The 15,324-nt window shown below is 43.1% G+C and overlaps 2 protein-coding genes across 2 annotated transcripts in view; one reads left to right on the top strand and one right to left on the bottom strand.

The window, feature by feature from the left end:
- The window catches only part of acox1 (acyl-CoA oxidase 1, palmitoyl), a 26,748-nt gene extending 21,410 nt beyond the window's left edge, over positions 1 to 5,338 (bottom strand). The window contains exons 1-2 of the mRNA XM_037689878.1: positions 5,086 to 5,338; positions 3,252 to 3,411 (exon numbers count right to left, since the gene is read on the bottom strand). Of these exons, the coding sequence (XP_037545806.1) occupies positions 3,252 to 3,411; positions 5,086 to 5,194 (269 nt within the window). The 5' untranslated portion in view covers positions 5,195 to 5,338. The remainder of the gene's footprint in view (positions 1 to 3,251; positions 3,412 to 5,085) is intronic.
- A 91-nt stretch (positions 5,339 to 5,429) lies between these two features.
- ten1 (TEN1 subunit of CST complex) lies at positions 5,430 to 10,438 on the top strand. Its single transcript, XM_037690598.1, has 3 exons — positions 5,430 to 5,518; positions 9,508 to 9,665; positions 10,317 to 10,438. The coding sequence occupies exons 1-3, from the start codon at positions 5,430 to 5,432 to the stop codon at positions 10,436 to 10,438; spliced, it is 369 nt and encodes a 122-aa protein (XP_037546526.1).
- The last annotated feature ends 4,886 nt before the right edge of the window (positions 10,439 to 15,324 follow it).

The raw sequence follows: 15,324 nt of genomic DNA, 5'->3' as shown, positions 1-15,324 counted from the left end.
GTGCCGACCGTTTCACGAGCCCTTTTGATAAAGAATTTCACAATACACAAGTCAAAAATAAAACCACATTTTATCGAAACAAAAAAAACATTCACGCGAGGTCAAAAGAAGCCACATTGTTCTTGTGGTGAGCTTTATGTAAAGACCAGGGTGGCACAGGTGCTTAGCCGTTATCTGTAGAGCCGCCTAGTGAGTGAGTTGGAATGGGAGGTGTCCAACGTCCATTTTCTGCAAAGCACTCGATGTCAAGAGCACTGAGCCATCATGACTCCTTTGGTTCTGCAATGTCGGCTTCATTCATGAAAGCCTGCATCGTCACAGGACTGGCAGCTCCATTATTGTGTTTTATGAATGACCAGAGGAGCTTAATGAGGGCTGCTCCTCGCAGGTACGCATCAGACACATTTTGAGAAAGGGGCTAAAGATATTGATGGTTAAAATAAACGTGATGACCATTGTGGAACAAAAAGGACTACAGCATCCGTTTTGTACTTAAAAAAAAAAAAAACTCTGCTAACTTCAAAAACCTTTAGAAATACCATACTTGCTGCCTAAACGTCGCACTGACGTATAAGTCGTATCTATTATGCGTCACCGCTGACAACCCGGAAATGTGGGCCTGTGTTGCGCCAAAAATCGATTGGCTGCCAAATAGCAGCCGCGGGGGCGTGCATGGGAAGACTTTAACAAGATAATCACCCAACAACAATTATGTGTTTGCTCGACATTATAGTAAAGGTGCGTCTCAGTCTAACTTTTCCTTAATAAATACATTTTGACGGTCAAATCAGAGGCATTCAAAAGTCGATTTGCAGCTACGGGAGCGTGCAGAGAGAGGACTCGTTGTGTATTTTTGTGAAATTTGCCAAGATAACCACCTAAAAACAATTACTGTATTTTTTGGCCTATAAGCCGCAGTTTTTGGCATAATTTACAAGCGCTGCGACTTATAAGCCGAAGCGACATATTTATGGATATTTTTAATCATATTTATAAACCTCTTTTTGGCTGCGATATGACCGTTTCCATTCATTCTGACTGGAAAAAATGAGCAGTACCATTTTCAGCCACTTGATGGCAGCAGAGTAGTAATAGGTGTATGGCATGCTGCTGGCTCTTGTATCATGTAATGGGTAAACGTGGCTGTAATGACAAATTCAAAACAGTTCAAGACAAAAACAACTGGACTTTATTTATTATACTATACTTTATACTTTGGTTTTTTTTTCTTGAACTTTTTTGAATTTACCATGTCCTGGATGACTGAGAATCTTCACCAGCTTTTAATGACTCAGTCGGTCTGCCACAGTCTCCCCACCTTCATTCTGCTCTCTGCTTGGAACAGTCAAAACAGCTGCACCACCCTGGCAAAATGCAGCTAATGTGACCATTAAAGTACATTTATTAAGCAAACGTTGGACTTGCTATAATTTTGAGCACACAAATAATTGTTTTGGTGCTTTTCTTGTTAAATTTCGGAGAAACGAGCCGTTCCTCCTTCCCTTTTCTCGTCCTCTGCGCGTTCATGGAGCACCGAGGCAGCGAAACAATTTTTTAAATGCAGCTGATTTGACCCTCAAAGTGCATTTATTAAGCAAACAGACTGAGACACACATTTACTATAATTTTGAGCAAACAAATAATTATTTTTAAATGTTAACCTTGTTAAATTCTTGTTAAAGTCCTCCCGTGCTCGCTCCCGCGGCCGCCATTTGGCAATCCATCGTTCTTTGGCACAACACCTGTCCACATTTCCGGGTTCGGCCCACATTTGTAATGACGCGTTATAGATGCGACGTATACGGCGAAGCGACATATTTATGGATTTTTCCATTTTATTAGACAAATATGGACTGATGCGACTTATAGGGCGGTGCGATGTGTCCGCCGGAAAATACAATATTTGTTTGCTCAACATTAAAATAAAGGTGTGTCTCAGTTAAACTTTTCCTTAATGCACTTTAATGGTCAAATCAACTGCATTTCTCCTGGGAGGTGCAGTGAAATGCAGCTGATTTGACGTTTGCTCGAAGGTGGCTCTGTATGACAAACCAAGTGTCTCATTAATAACCACTTTTACCTATTAGTGAGACACTTGACGCCCTGTGATGGACTTGCAACCTGTCCAGGGTGTACCCCGCCCCTCGCACAGTGACTGCTGGACATGGGCACCGGCGACCCCCGTGACCAAAAATGGAAGAAGGGGGTAAAAGATAATGGATGAATGGATGGATGGATGGAGACACTTGGCTTGCCATATTAGTCGAGGGCCCTCTAGCAGCTGAAAATGATAGAGTTCAATATTTTCCATGTTAGAATGAATGAAATCGTCAGATCTCAGACAAAACTTGGTTAAAAATATGGAAAAAAACATAAGTCACTTCGCTGTATAAGCCGCAGGGCATGCTAATTTATGCACAAAGCTGCGACTTATACAACGAAAAATAAGGTTATCGTTGTGGTGGAGGAGATACGTTTGTCACATTTTAGATCTGTTTGGAGCCACAGCGAGTCCAACACTGCTTTTACCGGCCTATTTAAAAAAGATTTCCATCACTTGGAATATTCTTTTTAAATCTGTAACTAGGAAATGCCATATTTTAGAGCTCAACAAACAACCCCGTCAACAAGTTCTGGTTCCACAGCTCTGCGAGGTCAAGCCGGTGACAGAGCCTGCAGAACCACTGACACTTCACCTCGCATCTGAACTTTGGACTAAATCTGTTTGTTTCAGGGCAATACATAATCAGACTGGGTGACAATTAACTTGTGTGCTTCCTCCCACGTTAAACTCTTTTTAAATTCTTAAAATGGGACCTGTAATTTCTCTATCACTAAAGCGTGGCGTTGTCAGAACCGTGAATAGAACCTTTGACTGTGCTCTACAAGATAAAACTCAGTTATAGCTGAAGATAAAACAAAGAAATAGTTGAGAAAATTAAGTGTTCGTGCCACTGAATGCTCGTACTGCCACTTGCACTTTATCCACTTCACATACAGAAGTTCAGATTGTAGTATTAGTACTGGATTACTGCCAAAGTTCAGTCAGAGTACAATGACATTTCAGTCCACAATCAAAACTCTGTGCACGTTGACCCTGCCAAAGGCCTTTTTTATGCTGCTTCTTCCTGAACGCACTGCACTTTGTCAACTACAACTGTGAGGCTCATGCATGAGGAGAGGACTTCTAATGTGTGTTGTGTTCAACGGTTTCTGAGTTTCTTTTCCTGAGCTGGCTTTTTCACTCGTACCTCTTGTAGCAGTAGATCTCCTCCGGATCAGCGATGCCATACTCTCTGAGCTTCAGGATCATCTGGGCACTTTTTCGAACAGACTGGTCGTAGCGCTCACTGCGAGACAGGAAGTTTGGGTCGTCCTCCTCGAAGTCTGGGTCGCTGAAAACAAGCGCCTCTACAAGACGATGAGACATCCGAGCATTATCAAGGAGGCATTATTTTACTAACAGCAGGGGAGAAGAATCATATGAGGCTCTTATTTCTAGACCAAACACAGTTTATCATTCTAAAGCTCTTAATAATCAGTGTAGCCGTAACACTGCTCGGCATCATTTGTACTAGAACTCACCGGTTTGTTTAAGATGTGATAATCTGAAAACGATGTGATGTGAACATGTCCATCAGAGAAGCAACAAAAAGATTTAAAGGTGCTCATCGTAACGTTGTGAAGACAGGTCATAAATTAAAAAACAACGTTTGCACGGTTTAATTTCTCATGTTGATATGTCCTTAAATTTAAAAGAAAAAAAATGGAAGCAAAATTTGTGACTGGCTGTCGTCTGAGCTCGTTTACCTACGAAAAGAGCCGAAGTGACTGAAAATGATCAACAGTGATGGCGTCCATGGAAGAGCTCTTCAGGATGGAGAAGTCAGACATTTTTGAAGTTTTTGTACGCATTTACATTCAGATTTGTTGAGTAAGGAACACAGATATATTAAAAATTATCTTACTAGAAAAACAATGTTTTTCTGAACAGTACAACTGATAAGAAATATTTTGGGTTGTGCTACAAAATGTTGCTACTCCGTCACTTTAGAATGAAATTTGCTGTCGTCTCCTGTAGTTTTACAGCAGATTCAATATTGCAACCTAAATTTATTCTCCAAAATCCTACGCTTGTCTGATTTTGCCATAATTATGTATCTATGCAAAGTACAGTCAGCCTAATATATACATGTTTTTAATTTAACCTTTATTTATACAGGTTAGTCTCACTGAGTCACAAAGACTCATTTTCAAGAGAGACCTGTTCAGACAGACAACATGCAGAGCTCAGTAAAGTCTAATGAACAATCTAAACATTAATCAATCAAGACTTCTCAGACTGAACAAAAAAACGTTCAGATGACCTGAACATTGTTGGATTATATACCTGGATTATTGAGCATGAACCTCGATGTTAATCAATCAAGGATTTTTATCCCTGATTCTCTTTGAGCAGGAATTATTTCGGCTTTTACACGCGCGCACATTTAGTCAAAGTTTAACAAAAAGTTTACTTTGGATTTTGGTCGAGAGAACTCGATGTAGGTCAGTCCTGTGACTCGAGCTGCTGTCATTTTAGGCAGATTCAGAAGAATACTACGTTTACAATAAGTGAGTACCTGCATTTTATTATGACACAAACATTTGAAAAAATAAAACTACTGAAGTAAACTCTTTAAAAATTTGAGATAGTTGAGATGAATACTTCTAGTTTTTATGTCATAGTTTGTAATGAGCACCTTTAAGTTGCAATATCGTTAGATAAAAATGTGACACTAATCTTGATAAATCATGTAGTTTGTATTCATTTTTAACTTCTTGTACAATCCTCGCGACTCAGTGAGACTAACCTGTATAAATAAAGGTTGACTGAACAAACCTGTAAATATGTGACTTTAAATCATCTCCTGCATCCTATAGAAATCATATGAGTCCGGATCATGGACAGTGGTGGTCGTTTAATGAAGTTTCAGACTGTTAGGTAACAGCTGATAGAAGCATAAAACAGGCAGGGCCTCTTCTTCTTAACTGCCACAACAGCATCAAGATAAAAGTAAGGACGACTTTTTATCTAAAACTCACCTATTTCTCGTCTTCTTTTGGTCTTCTCCAGGCTCCCGTCCAAAATATATGTTAGTTTTTCTGCATCAAACGAAGCGTTTTCACGCTCTCTCCTAATGTCTGGATTCATGGCTCTTAAAACAAACCGCAAACAAAATGTACACCTCAAAAAAATGAACTAAACCTGAACGCGTTATAATAACCTCCAGTAACCTGACAGTTCCTGTTCCCGGCGTCTTCTTTACTGCGCAGCCGCAAAGAGGTGGGGCTTACATCATGTGACACGTACCCCGGAAGTATTAGGTCTTTCTCAACATTTGAATTAGTTCGTGATTATTTGCTTTTATAAATTACATACAATTAAAATGTCGGTACTTCCTTCAGCCGCAGAGTTCCGTTTTGTTTGGGAAGTAAACTCTGTGAAGGACGGGGACTCGGTGAGGACATTTGGCAGGTGACGAGTTCACGACACATCCCTGACTGGAAAACTTTATTACAACATATTTTAAGAAATAATTCACAGTTTTTGACACATTAAATTCTAAACAATTGGGTCTAACGTAGAAGTGGCAAATATAATAACATGTTTTCTTTTAGAAACCACTGATTGGACTTGTATCAACTGAGTGAGTCCATATACAGGTCCTTCTAAAAATAGCATATTGTGGTAAAGGTCATTATTTTCCATAATGTAATGATAAAAATGAAACTTTCATATATTTCAGATTCATTGCACACCAACTGAAATATTTCATGTCTTTAATTGTTTTAATACTGATGATTATGGCATACAGCTCATGAAAACCCAAAATGCCTGTCCCAAAAAATTAGCATATTTCATCCCACCAATGACAGACAAGTTTTTTTAATACAAAAAACACCAACCTTCAAATAATCATGTTCAGTTATGCACTCAATACTTGGTCGGGAATCCTTTTGCATGAATGACTGCTTCAATGCGGCGTGGCATGGAGGCAATCAGCCTGTGGCACTGCTGAGGTGTTATGGAGGCCCAGGATGCTTCGATAGCGGCCTTAAGCTCATCCAGAGTGTTGGGTCTTGCGTCTCTCAACTTTCTCTTCACAATATCCCACAGGTTCTCTATGGGGTTCAGGTCAGGAGAGTTGGCAGGCCAATTGAGCACAGTAATACCATGGTCAGTAAACCATTTACCAGTGGTTTTGGCACTGTGAGCAGGTGCCAGGTCGTGCTGAAAAATGAAATCTTCATCTCCATAAAGCTTTTCAGCAGATGGAAGCATGAAGTGCTCCAAAATCTCCTGATAGCTAGCTGCATTGACCCTGCGCTTGATAAAACACAGTGGACCAACACCAGCAGCTGACATGGCACCCCAGACCATCACTGACTGTGGGTGCTTCACACTGGACTTGTGGCATTTTGGCATTTCCTTCTCCCCAGTCTTCCTCCAGACTCTGGAACCTTGATTTTCGAATGACATGCAAAATTTGCTTTCATCCGAAAAAAGTACTTTGGACCACTGAGCAACAGTCCAGTGCTGCTTCTCTGTAGCCCAGGTCAGGCGTTCTGCCGCTGTTTCTGGTTCAAAAGTGGTTTGACCTGGGGAATGCGGCACCTGTAGCCCATTTCCTGCACACGCCTGTGCACGGTGGCTCTGGATGTTTCTACTCTAGACTCAGTCCACTGCTTCCGCAGGTCCCCCAAGGTCTGGAATCGGCCCTTCTCCACAATCCTCCTCAGGGTCCGGTCACCTCTTCTCGTTGTGCAGCGTTTTCTGCCACACTTTTCCCTTCCCACAGACTTCCCACTGAGGTGTCTTGATACAGCACTCTGGGAACAGCCTATTCGTTCAGCAATTTCTTTCTGTGTCTTACCCACTTGCTTGAGGGTGTCAATGATGGCCTTCTGGACAGCAGTCAGGTCGGCAGTCTTACCCATGATTGCGGTTTTGAGTAATGAACAAGGCTGGGAGTTTTTAAAAGCCTCAGGAATCTTTTGCAGGTGTTTAGAGTTACGTCGTTGATTCAGATGGTTAGGTTAATAGCTTGTTTAGAGAACCTTTTCATGATATGCTAATTTTTTGGGACAGGCATTTTGGGTTTTCATGAGCTGTATGCCATAATCATCAGTATTAAAACAATTAAAGACCTGAAATATTTCAGTTGGTGTGCAATGAATCTGAAATATATGAAAGTTTCATTTTTATCATTACATTATGGAAAATAATGACCTTTATCACAATATGCTAATTTTTTTAGACGGACCTGTATTCATTTATTTTTATCTCCAGCTGCAGAAAAAGGGGGCGGGCGATAATGTTTTAGCCCATGTCTGTGCACGTGCGTGTGTTTGTGTGTCTGTCACCAAAATATCTCTTGAACCATTTAACGGATTTTTATAAAACTTGCAGAAATCAATCACTGGATATCCACAACTGATAAACATTTAGTCAATCCAGTTCATAATGGCTGCCGCTGGCAAATACACATAAAGACACTAAAATGCTGTAACTCAGTAACTCAACTACTGATATCGACCTAAACTTTGGTAGTAGCAGACTGATCACATATTCTGAGCACTAACTGCATTTTTTCATTATTTGTAGTCAACTCTGTTAGCAAAATATTGATCGTAACACTGCACAGATTTGAATGAAGCCTTAGGATGAAATCTTTGAATGTACATCTACAACTGATTAGCATTTGAAACCAACTTATTCAAGACGGCTGCCACAGACAACTGATCTTATTCAGTCAGTTTTACGATTATTGAGCTCAGATTTGGTGCGGTTGAAACTGAGAGTCACAAACTACAAGTCATCGCGCAAGATCTTTGTTTAAAACTTTAACATAACTGTTGGAGGTACGGTAACTGTCTGTTAGCATAACATCTCATGGACCACTACACAGACTTTAATGACATTTCAGAAACTAATCCTTGGATGTGCACGTGAATCAATGTTGGAGTCAATCTGATTTAAAATGGCTGCCACATGTACTTTAGCCAACACATGAATGGCTGTACCTCAGTCAGTTTTATAGACAACTTGCTAATCCTTAACAAAACCTCTGAACACCAAAGTTCATGCTCAGTAATCCAGGTATAAAATCCAACAATGTTCAGTCAGGTCATCAGGATGGTTTCTTTCTTTTTTTTTTTTTTGGCTGAGACATTTCGTCCTTCATCCAAAGGACTTCTTCATGCTGAGGAGCCACCAACAAACAAGACTTATTACCACAACAGCATACTCCGTAGTGGAAAAAAACAGTTTGCTGGTGCTAACATGGCCTCCGGGGCCCGCCCTCTCCCCCGTCAACTCCTCTTTGGCTGTGGCTGCCTGAGAGGAGTCGACAGGGGAGAGGATGCCCCCCAGAAACCATCTTATCACCAGCAAACTGGTTGGTCCACTATAGGAGTGCACTGCTTAGTGGGGAAAACAGCTTGTTTGTGACTTCTCAGACTGATAAAGCCCTTTGGATGAAGGGCAAAACATCTCTCAACAACAACAAAAAAAAAAACATCCAGATAACCTGACTGAACATTGTTGGATTTTATACCTGGATTATTGAGCATGATTCTTGATGTCCTCCGAGACAGTCATGCCAAATGGTTCTGAACTCCAAAGTTCATGCTCCATAATCCAGGTAGAAAATCCAACAATCTTCATTCAGCTCATCTGGATGGTTTCTAGATGAAGAAGTCCTTCGGATGAAGGACGAAACGTCTCAGTTAAAGAAAAGAAACCATCCAGATGACCTGATGGTACATTGTTGGAAAACCTCTGAACATCTCACCCCATCAGATGAGATTGTATTTTTAAAGTTGAACCAAAATGGCTCCAGCTCCATCGTTTCACAACAAGATGAAGTCAGTTTAAAACTGGCATGAAAGGAGGTGGTGATGTGCATTCCTTCAAGGAACTTCCATGCTTTTGTTAATCTTGCCTTTTCTTCTTAAAGGGGGCAGCTGTGGCTGAGTGGTTAGAGCAGTAGTCCTCCAATGCAAGAGTTGGGGGTTCAAATCCACCAGCAGTCAAATGCTGAAGTGTCCCTGGGCAAGACACTGAACCCCTCATTGCCTCTGATGTGTGTCCCATCAGTGCATGAGTGTGATAAAGCTCTGATTAGTCTCTTTAGAATGATTTGTTCAATTATCTTTGTAGAGATCTAGTATAGAGCTGCATGAATGGATTGTAGTGTAAAGAGCTTTGAGTATCTTGAAATAAGATAGAAAGGTGTTATATAAGTACAGTCCATTTACTATTTACCATTTTTAAACAAAAGTAATTGCTGACTCCTATATTTGGGATTTAATAATTGTCCTAATTCTTTAAATCTTTTTTTGAAGTGGTATTACACGAATATACTAAAGAAATGCTTCACATACACAATTTCATTTTATTGTTGAAAAAATGTCTATGTAATCATAATTTTATAATTTTAATAACCCCTTTTAAATTTTCAGACTTGTCTGCTATCAGCCAGAGGAGTCCAGGGCCACGCTGTCCGCTCAGCACGCTTCAAAGGAGCACAGAGTGCGTGTCCGGACTGCGTTTGTCGAGCCGTTTCACCCAATAATAGGAGCCCAGTACTTAGTTCTAGGTGAAGTGGACAATCATGAAGGTAAGAAAACATTAATGAAAAAGCTTGTTTTAATTTAATACAATTTAGTCAGTTAAAATGCTGGGGAGTGGTGGCGCAGAGGTTAGAGAAGGTGAGCCTGTGATCAGAAGGTCGCTGGTTCAACTCCCCGGACCGACAACATCAAAATGTTGGGTGGAAAAGGTGAAGCACCCACACCTGTCTCCACCCTCATTTGCTCCACTCTGGGCTCTTGAGCAAGGCTCTTAACCCCCACCATCTGCTCCCTGGGCGCCCCAGATAGCAGCTCTCTGCTCCACACAGAGGGCTGTGGTAGCTCGGTGGTCTGTGGTTGTGTCAGGGAGGACATCCGTCATAAAAACAATCGCCAAGTCTTCGTGCGAGTTAGTTCGCTGTGGCGACCCCTGAAGAAGGGAGCAGCCGAAAGAAGAAGTTCACTCTGTGAATTAGTTGAATGAAATTTAAAGCAGCTATCTGTTCTCGTGGATTGAACTGATAATATCCATTGTTTTGTTTTTTAACTCCGTTACAGGAATGAAGCTTGTGTTACTGGTTTGTTTGACTTGAGCTGCTTCTGAATGAACTTTTCATTAGTTGACAGTTACGTGATGTTCTCATTGAAAAACACTCAGATATCTTCCTGTTTCCCACCCATGCCTGTTTTTCTTACAGAGCTTGGCGTGATGATCCGTGCCCGTGTACTCAACTGTGTTGATGGTGTAAACATTGCACTTCTGCAGAAAGCCATCAATGATCAAAGGAGCTTCTTCAGAGACAGGGAGGACAAACAGTGATTCTACTCAACCTGCAGATGCAACTTGATCTAGGTCATCATCCATTTGGGTACCCGTGGTGTTTGTTATCTGTCATGGCCGCCACACTGTTGCTATTCTGACCTTTGTAGGGGTTGTTTTGAAACGGTGAAAGCTCAAAAGTTATTAGATTTTCACATTATTGAACATTTATGTTCAGTATTTAGCAGCATACAGTGACTCATGAATGATAACTGCCATGTTCTAAGACATTTATCATCTATCATTCTGCTTCGTGTAACTTTGTTGGCTAAAATCCTTCAAGTTGAAAATCTTTTTCATGCAAGTATAAAAATCCATCCATCATTTTATTTGCTCACAGTTTCCTTTCCAGGTCGCAGGGGAGCTGGTTCCTAATATCTCCAGCAGTCACTGTGTGAGAGGCAGCGGACACCCTGGACAGGTCTCCAGTCCATCTCAGGGACACCCTGGACAGGTCTCCAGTCCATCACAGGGACACCCTGGACAGGTCTCCAGTCCATCACAGGGACACATAGAGCCAAACGAGACAAACAACCATTCACTCTCACCAAAGGACAATTTAGAGTTACCTGTGCATGTTTTTGGTCTGTGGGAGGAAACCGGAGTACCCGGAGAAAACCCACACATGCACAGAGAGAACGTGCAAATGCTAACCCAGAACGGCAGGAAGGCGAACCTGTGAACTTCTTGCTGTGAGACAACAGCACTTACCACTGCCCCACCATGCACCCTGATAAAATTCTATAGATCTACAATTAAGAAGTGTTAAAAAAAACAAGTTCATATTTCATCAGATTGTCAAAGATTTTGTGTTTGTTAAAAGTAATCCAATACGTTAGTGAGTCAGTTCAGGAATGATGCAGTCATCCTCCTTATAGCATGCTCCTCTGTGTCTATAGCAGTCCTTCTCAAATAGTGGGGTGCGCCCCCCTGGGGGGGGGGGGGGGGGGAGGGAAGGGGGGGGGGGGGGGGGGGGCGCATGTGACCCCGAGGCACATTTTGCGGCAGGGAGGTTTTTTTTTTTCCTCCTTTTTTTTTTCACTGTTATTGTGTCAGGGTGCGTTCGGAAACTGTTTGCTAAAATCCAGCAACTCTCAGTTTTAATAATAATAAAGTTATGAACAAATATGTCTGTCTTGTCGTTTGAGGAGCCATGATTGAACCGTGTCGCTTCCCTCTGCTGCTGAGCAGCTGCTGACGCTCGTCACCTGCTGCACGCGTTAGTTACCTGCCCCACTTTCACTTTAACGTTTTTTTTTTTTGGTTTGTTTTTTGGTTTGTCAAAGCACAATTATGACGTTTTTTAATACAGAAGTAATGTTTAATAAATGTTAGGACTCTATTATTTGCTAACAAATCCTCAGCTCGGAACGCATTTCACCCACAACACGCAGCAACAAAGAGTATAAACTCAAAGCGAGAGCGACACCTGCCCCTCTTCCTCTTTCACATTGACAACATTTTTTAGTTTTATCGACTGTCAAAATACAGTTTTCATGTTTTTTTATTTGTTGGAAAAATGTATGTTTAACAAATGTTAGGACTCTATGCTAACAAAATATATTTTATGTCATTAAACAACTTGTCAGGTTCTTCTCTTGTGAGCGCGTTCCACTAGACCCACCCAAACGTTGGTTATGTACTGTAACCCCAGATTCTATGAATATAGGCGTAGCCCTTTAAGGCTGTCGCTGATGGGTTTTATCCCAATATGCAGAGCATTACACTGAAAAATTTAGTCCACACCCACCTGCTGTGTGGGCCCCACCCGGTCCGTATAAATTACGTTAAGAGCGGGTAATCGGCTCCCAAATAGCTTTTTCTTCAGCCATTTAGGAGCCAGTGAGGCCCAACGCTTAAAGGGCTACGCCTATACTCATAGAATCTGGGGTTACAGTACGTAACCAACGCTCTATTTCGTATAGGCTTCGCCCTTTAAGGCTGTCGCTGATGGGTTAAGGGCGAAGTGGATGTTGTCCTCGCCTCACTGGGTCCATCCGAACACTGTATGAAGCAGAAATTTGCCCAAAAGACGTCTTGTCACTCAGCTCCCCATGTGCGTAATTGCGCATTGCGTAATTATGTGTGCCATGCACAGACGCATGTTGTGTAACTATGCGTTCTGAATACATGAACGCCCCAGAAAAACTTCAACTGGGAGGGAAAAGTGCTGAAAGGAGCCATGAACCAACCGGTTACGGCTGAACAGTATGAACAGATTAATAATAACAGGAGAGCTGATTAATAATCAAATGAACTGATTGGTAACAATAGTCGTGAACTGATTAGTGACAAAAGAACCAAAATAACAATCACAACTTGTGACTGATAACAACATCTCACACTAATGCATGCAGACAGATGTGAGTAAAACGGAGTTCCATGAAACAACAATATTCATTCTGTAAACACTAAGGACAGAATGTGTCATGGAACAGGCCGTCACATCACGTAGATAAAAGTGAATAAATGAGCAGGGTGTTGACCACGCGGCCGCAGTGTAAATATCCTACATTGTCATACCATTATGCAAAGCAGTCGAAGATGCGATACCCCTGGTCGAGTGTGCTCTGAGGTTGACAGGAGGCTCTAAATCTGATGCTCTGTAGGCTTCAGAAATGGCCTCACACAGCCAGTGTGACAAGCGCTGGGTGGATAACGGGCGACCTGCAGATGCATCTCTATAATGCACAAACAAATGATGAATTTGACACATTGCAGCTGTGCGTGCTATGTAACACGTCAACGCCCGCACCGGACAGAGAAGATGGGAAAAACGCTTCTTCCTCTGATTTGTGGGGAGAAGGGAAAACCCCTCCAACAATATCACCCTTGATTTAAAAGAGCTCGTGATGTTTTTAGGCATAAAAGCTGGATTTGGTCTTAAATCAGCTGAGCTGCTGTCAGCCGGAGCGACAGAGAGGGCAGATAAATCATTCACTCTCTTAGCGGATGTTAAAACCAGCAGCAGGGCTGTTTAAAGAGACAAGAATTTAAGGTCGTTTTCACACCAGATAGTCCGGTAGACTCTGTTCGGTTCGGGACCAATATTCATGACATTTTGTTTACATTTGAGCTGGTGCATTTGCATTCACACTGCACTGTGCAGTCGAGTCAACCTGTTGAACCAACCTATTCCCCCTCTCGCCTGTGGGGGCGCTGCACCAAGAACTACTGAAAGAAACGACACAAAAACCTCTGAAGACACGTCTTCTTCTTCTGTAAACAAAAACGAAGTGGCATCAAGTTTTAGCAGTTTTAGGAGTTATATTTTGTCATTTTTCAAAAATGGACTTAGCATGAGCAGAAGATAAGACAGAAGACCATGGAGAGTATTGTTTTTCCACACACGGCAGCTGACGGCTCCATATAAGGTAAGAGAAATGCGTGTTTGTTTACCCTGTGGAGCGGGGCTTGGTCTGTTTACATTCACACTGCACTCGAACCGCACTGGAGTTCTCTTCTACCGGACCGAGACCTAGGTTTTAGCTCGGGCCAGAGTTAGCCTTTTTTGTTCCGTGACAGAGTTCGATGGCGCATTCACACCTCCCTAAACGAACCGGACTTTCTAGGAAAACGAGCTAGAGTTCGATTAAAGCGGACTAAACAGGGCTGGTGTGAATGCACCTTAATTGGGACCTGATCCAGAGGCTCAAATGGAGCTTTGATCAGGGCCCGCAGGACCAGCGTTAAATCCCACTGTGGAGCAAGTGGGTGTGAAACAGGCCTGCGTCTCTGTACACCTTTTAGAAAACAATTCATCAGTGTGGAATTTGAGGTGGGCACATGGCTATGGGTGGTGGGATGACCTTACTCTCACCCCCTGTGCCTGTGCTCACTTACAACGGTTGCATTTAGACACTAGGGTTTGGATAGAGTTGGGGTGGAGGGGAAACTGGCACCATGCCAGCCTTTGCTCCTTCTTCTTTCCTTTTTAATGGCACTATACAACAACACACATCAACAGCACATCTAGGGGTGGGGGTGTATGTGTCGGGGTCTTATTTTTAGTTATTTATTTATTTTATTTATTTTTTTATTTTTATTTTTTCTCCTCTTCCTACCCACCTAGTTCCCTGACTGCCATTCCGGGGGTGGGGTCCGGGAGAAGGGCAGGCCGTCGGGTGTTGACCAGGATTATGTGGGGGTTCAGGGTCTGGGGGGTGCCATGGGCGGTGCTGGCGCTGTGCTCTCCCTGGGGTTGTTTGGACCCCCTGAGCTTGGCTCTTGGGTGCCATGGTTGGCCCGCTGGCCGGGGTGGCTGCCGGGGCCTGGCGGGCGTTCGGCTGGGGGTGCGTGCTTGGTTGTTGGCGGTGTGTGGGGGTGGTCGGTGGCGTGTCCTCTTCATGGTGGGGGGGTATCCTGTCGGCGGGGCATGGCCTGGGCCGGGTCTGGGGTATTGGCTCTTCTCCGCTCAAGAATGAATGGGTTTACCTCCTGGGTTTGGGCATGGGCTGCCCCCTGTAGAGGGCGGGTACATGTCTTGGACCTGGGGGGTATAGAGTGTGTATCGGGAATAAGAATGAAATGTATCGTTATTGTATGTCTTTGAGTGAATGAATGTGAGATTGAGGTTGGGATAGTGTGATTGTGTATGTGTATGAATGGGTATTTGTTAGGCCGAGACTCGGACTGCCCCCTCTTTGATACAACTGGGGGTGCTTGGCATCGCGCCCCTATCGCGCGGCCCCCTGGTGGGGTGTGCCCTTGCCTGCCGGCGCGCTTGGGGCCCTTGGTATCGGGGGCTGGGCGCTTGGGCGTGTGTCGGCTCGGCCTGGTGTCTGCCTGGTGGGGCTCGGGTCCTCTGGCCCTGTCGGGCCTTGGCCTGGGTGGTGTGAGTCCTCGGTGCCCGGGCCTCGGTGCCTGGACCTGGACCTACATCGGTG

Source organism: Nematolebias whitei, chromosome 16, assembly GCF_014905685.2.
Source record: "Nematolebias whitei isolate Nwh7 chromosome 16, NemWhi1, whole genome shotgun sequence".
Classification (NCBI taxonomy): domain Eukaryota; kingdom Metazoa; phylum Chordata; class Actinopteri; order Cyprinodontiformes; family Rivulidae; genus Nematolebias; species Nematolebias whitei.
The sequence above is the reverse complement of the archived record's forward strand: the minus strand, read 5'-3'. Positions and strand labels throughout refer to the sequence as shown.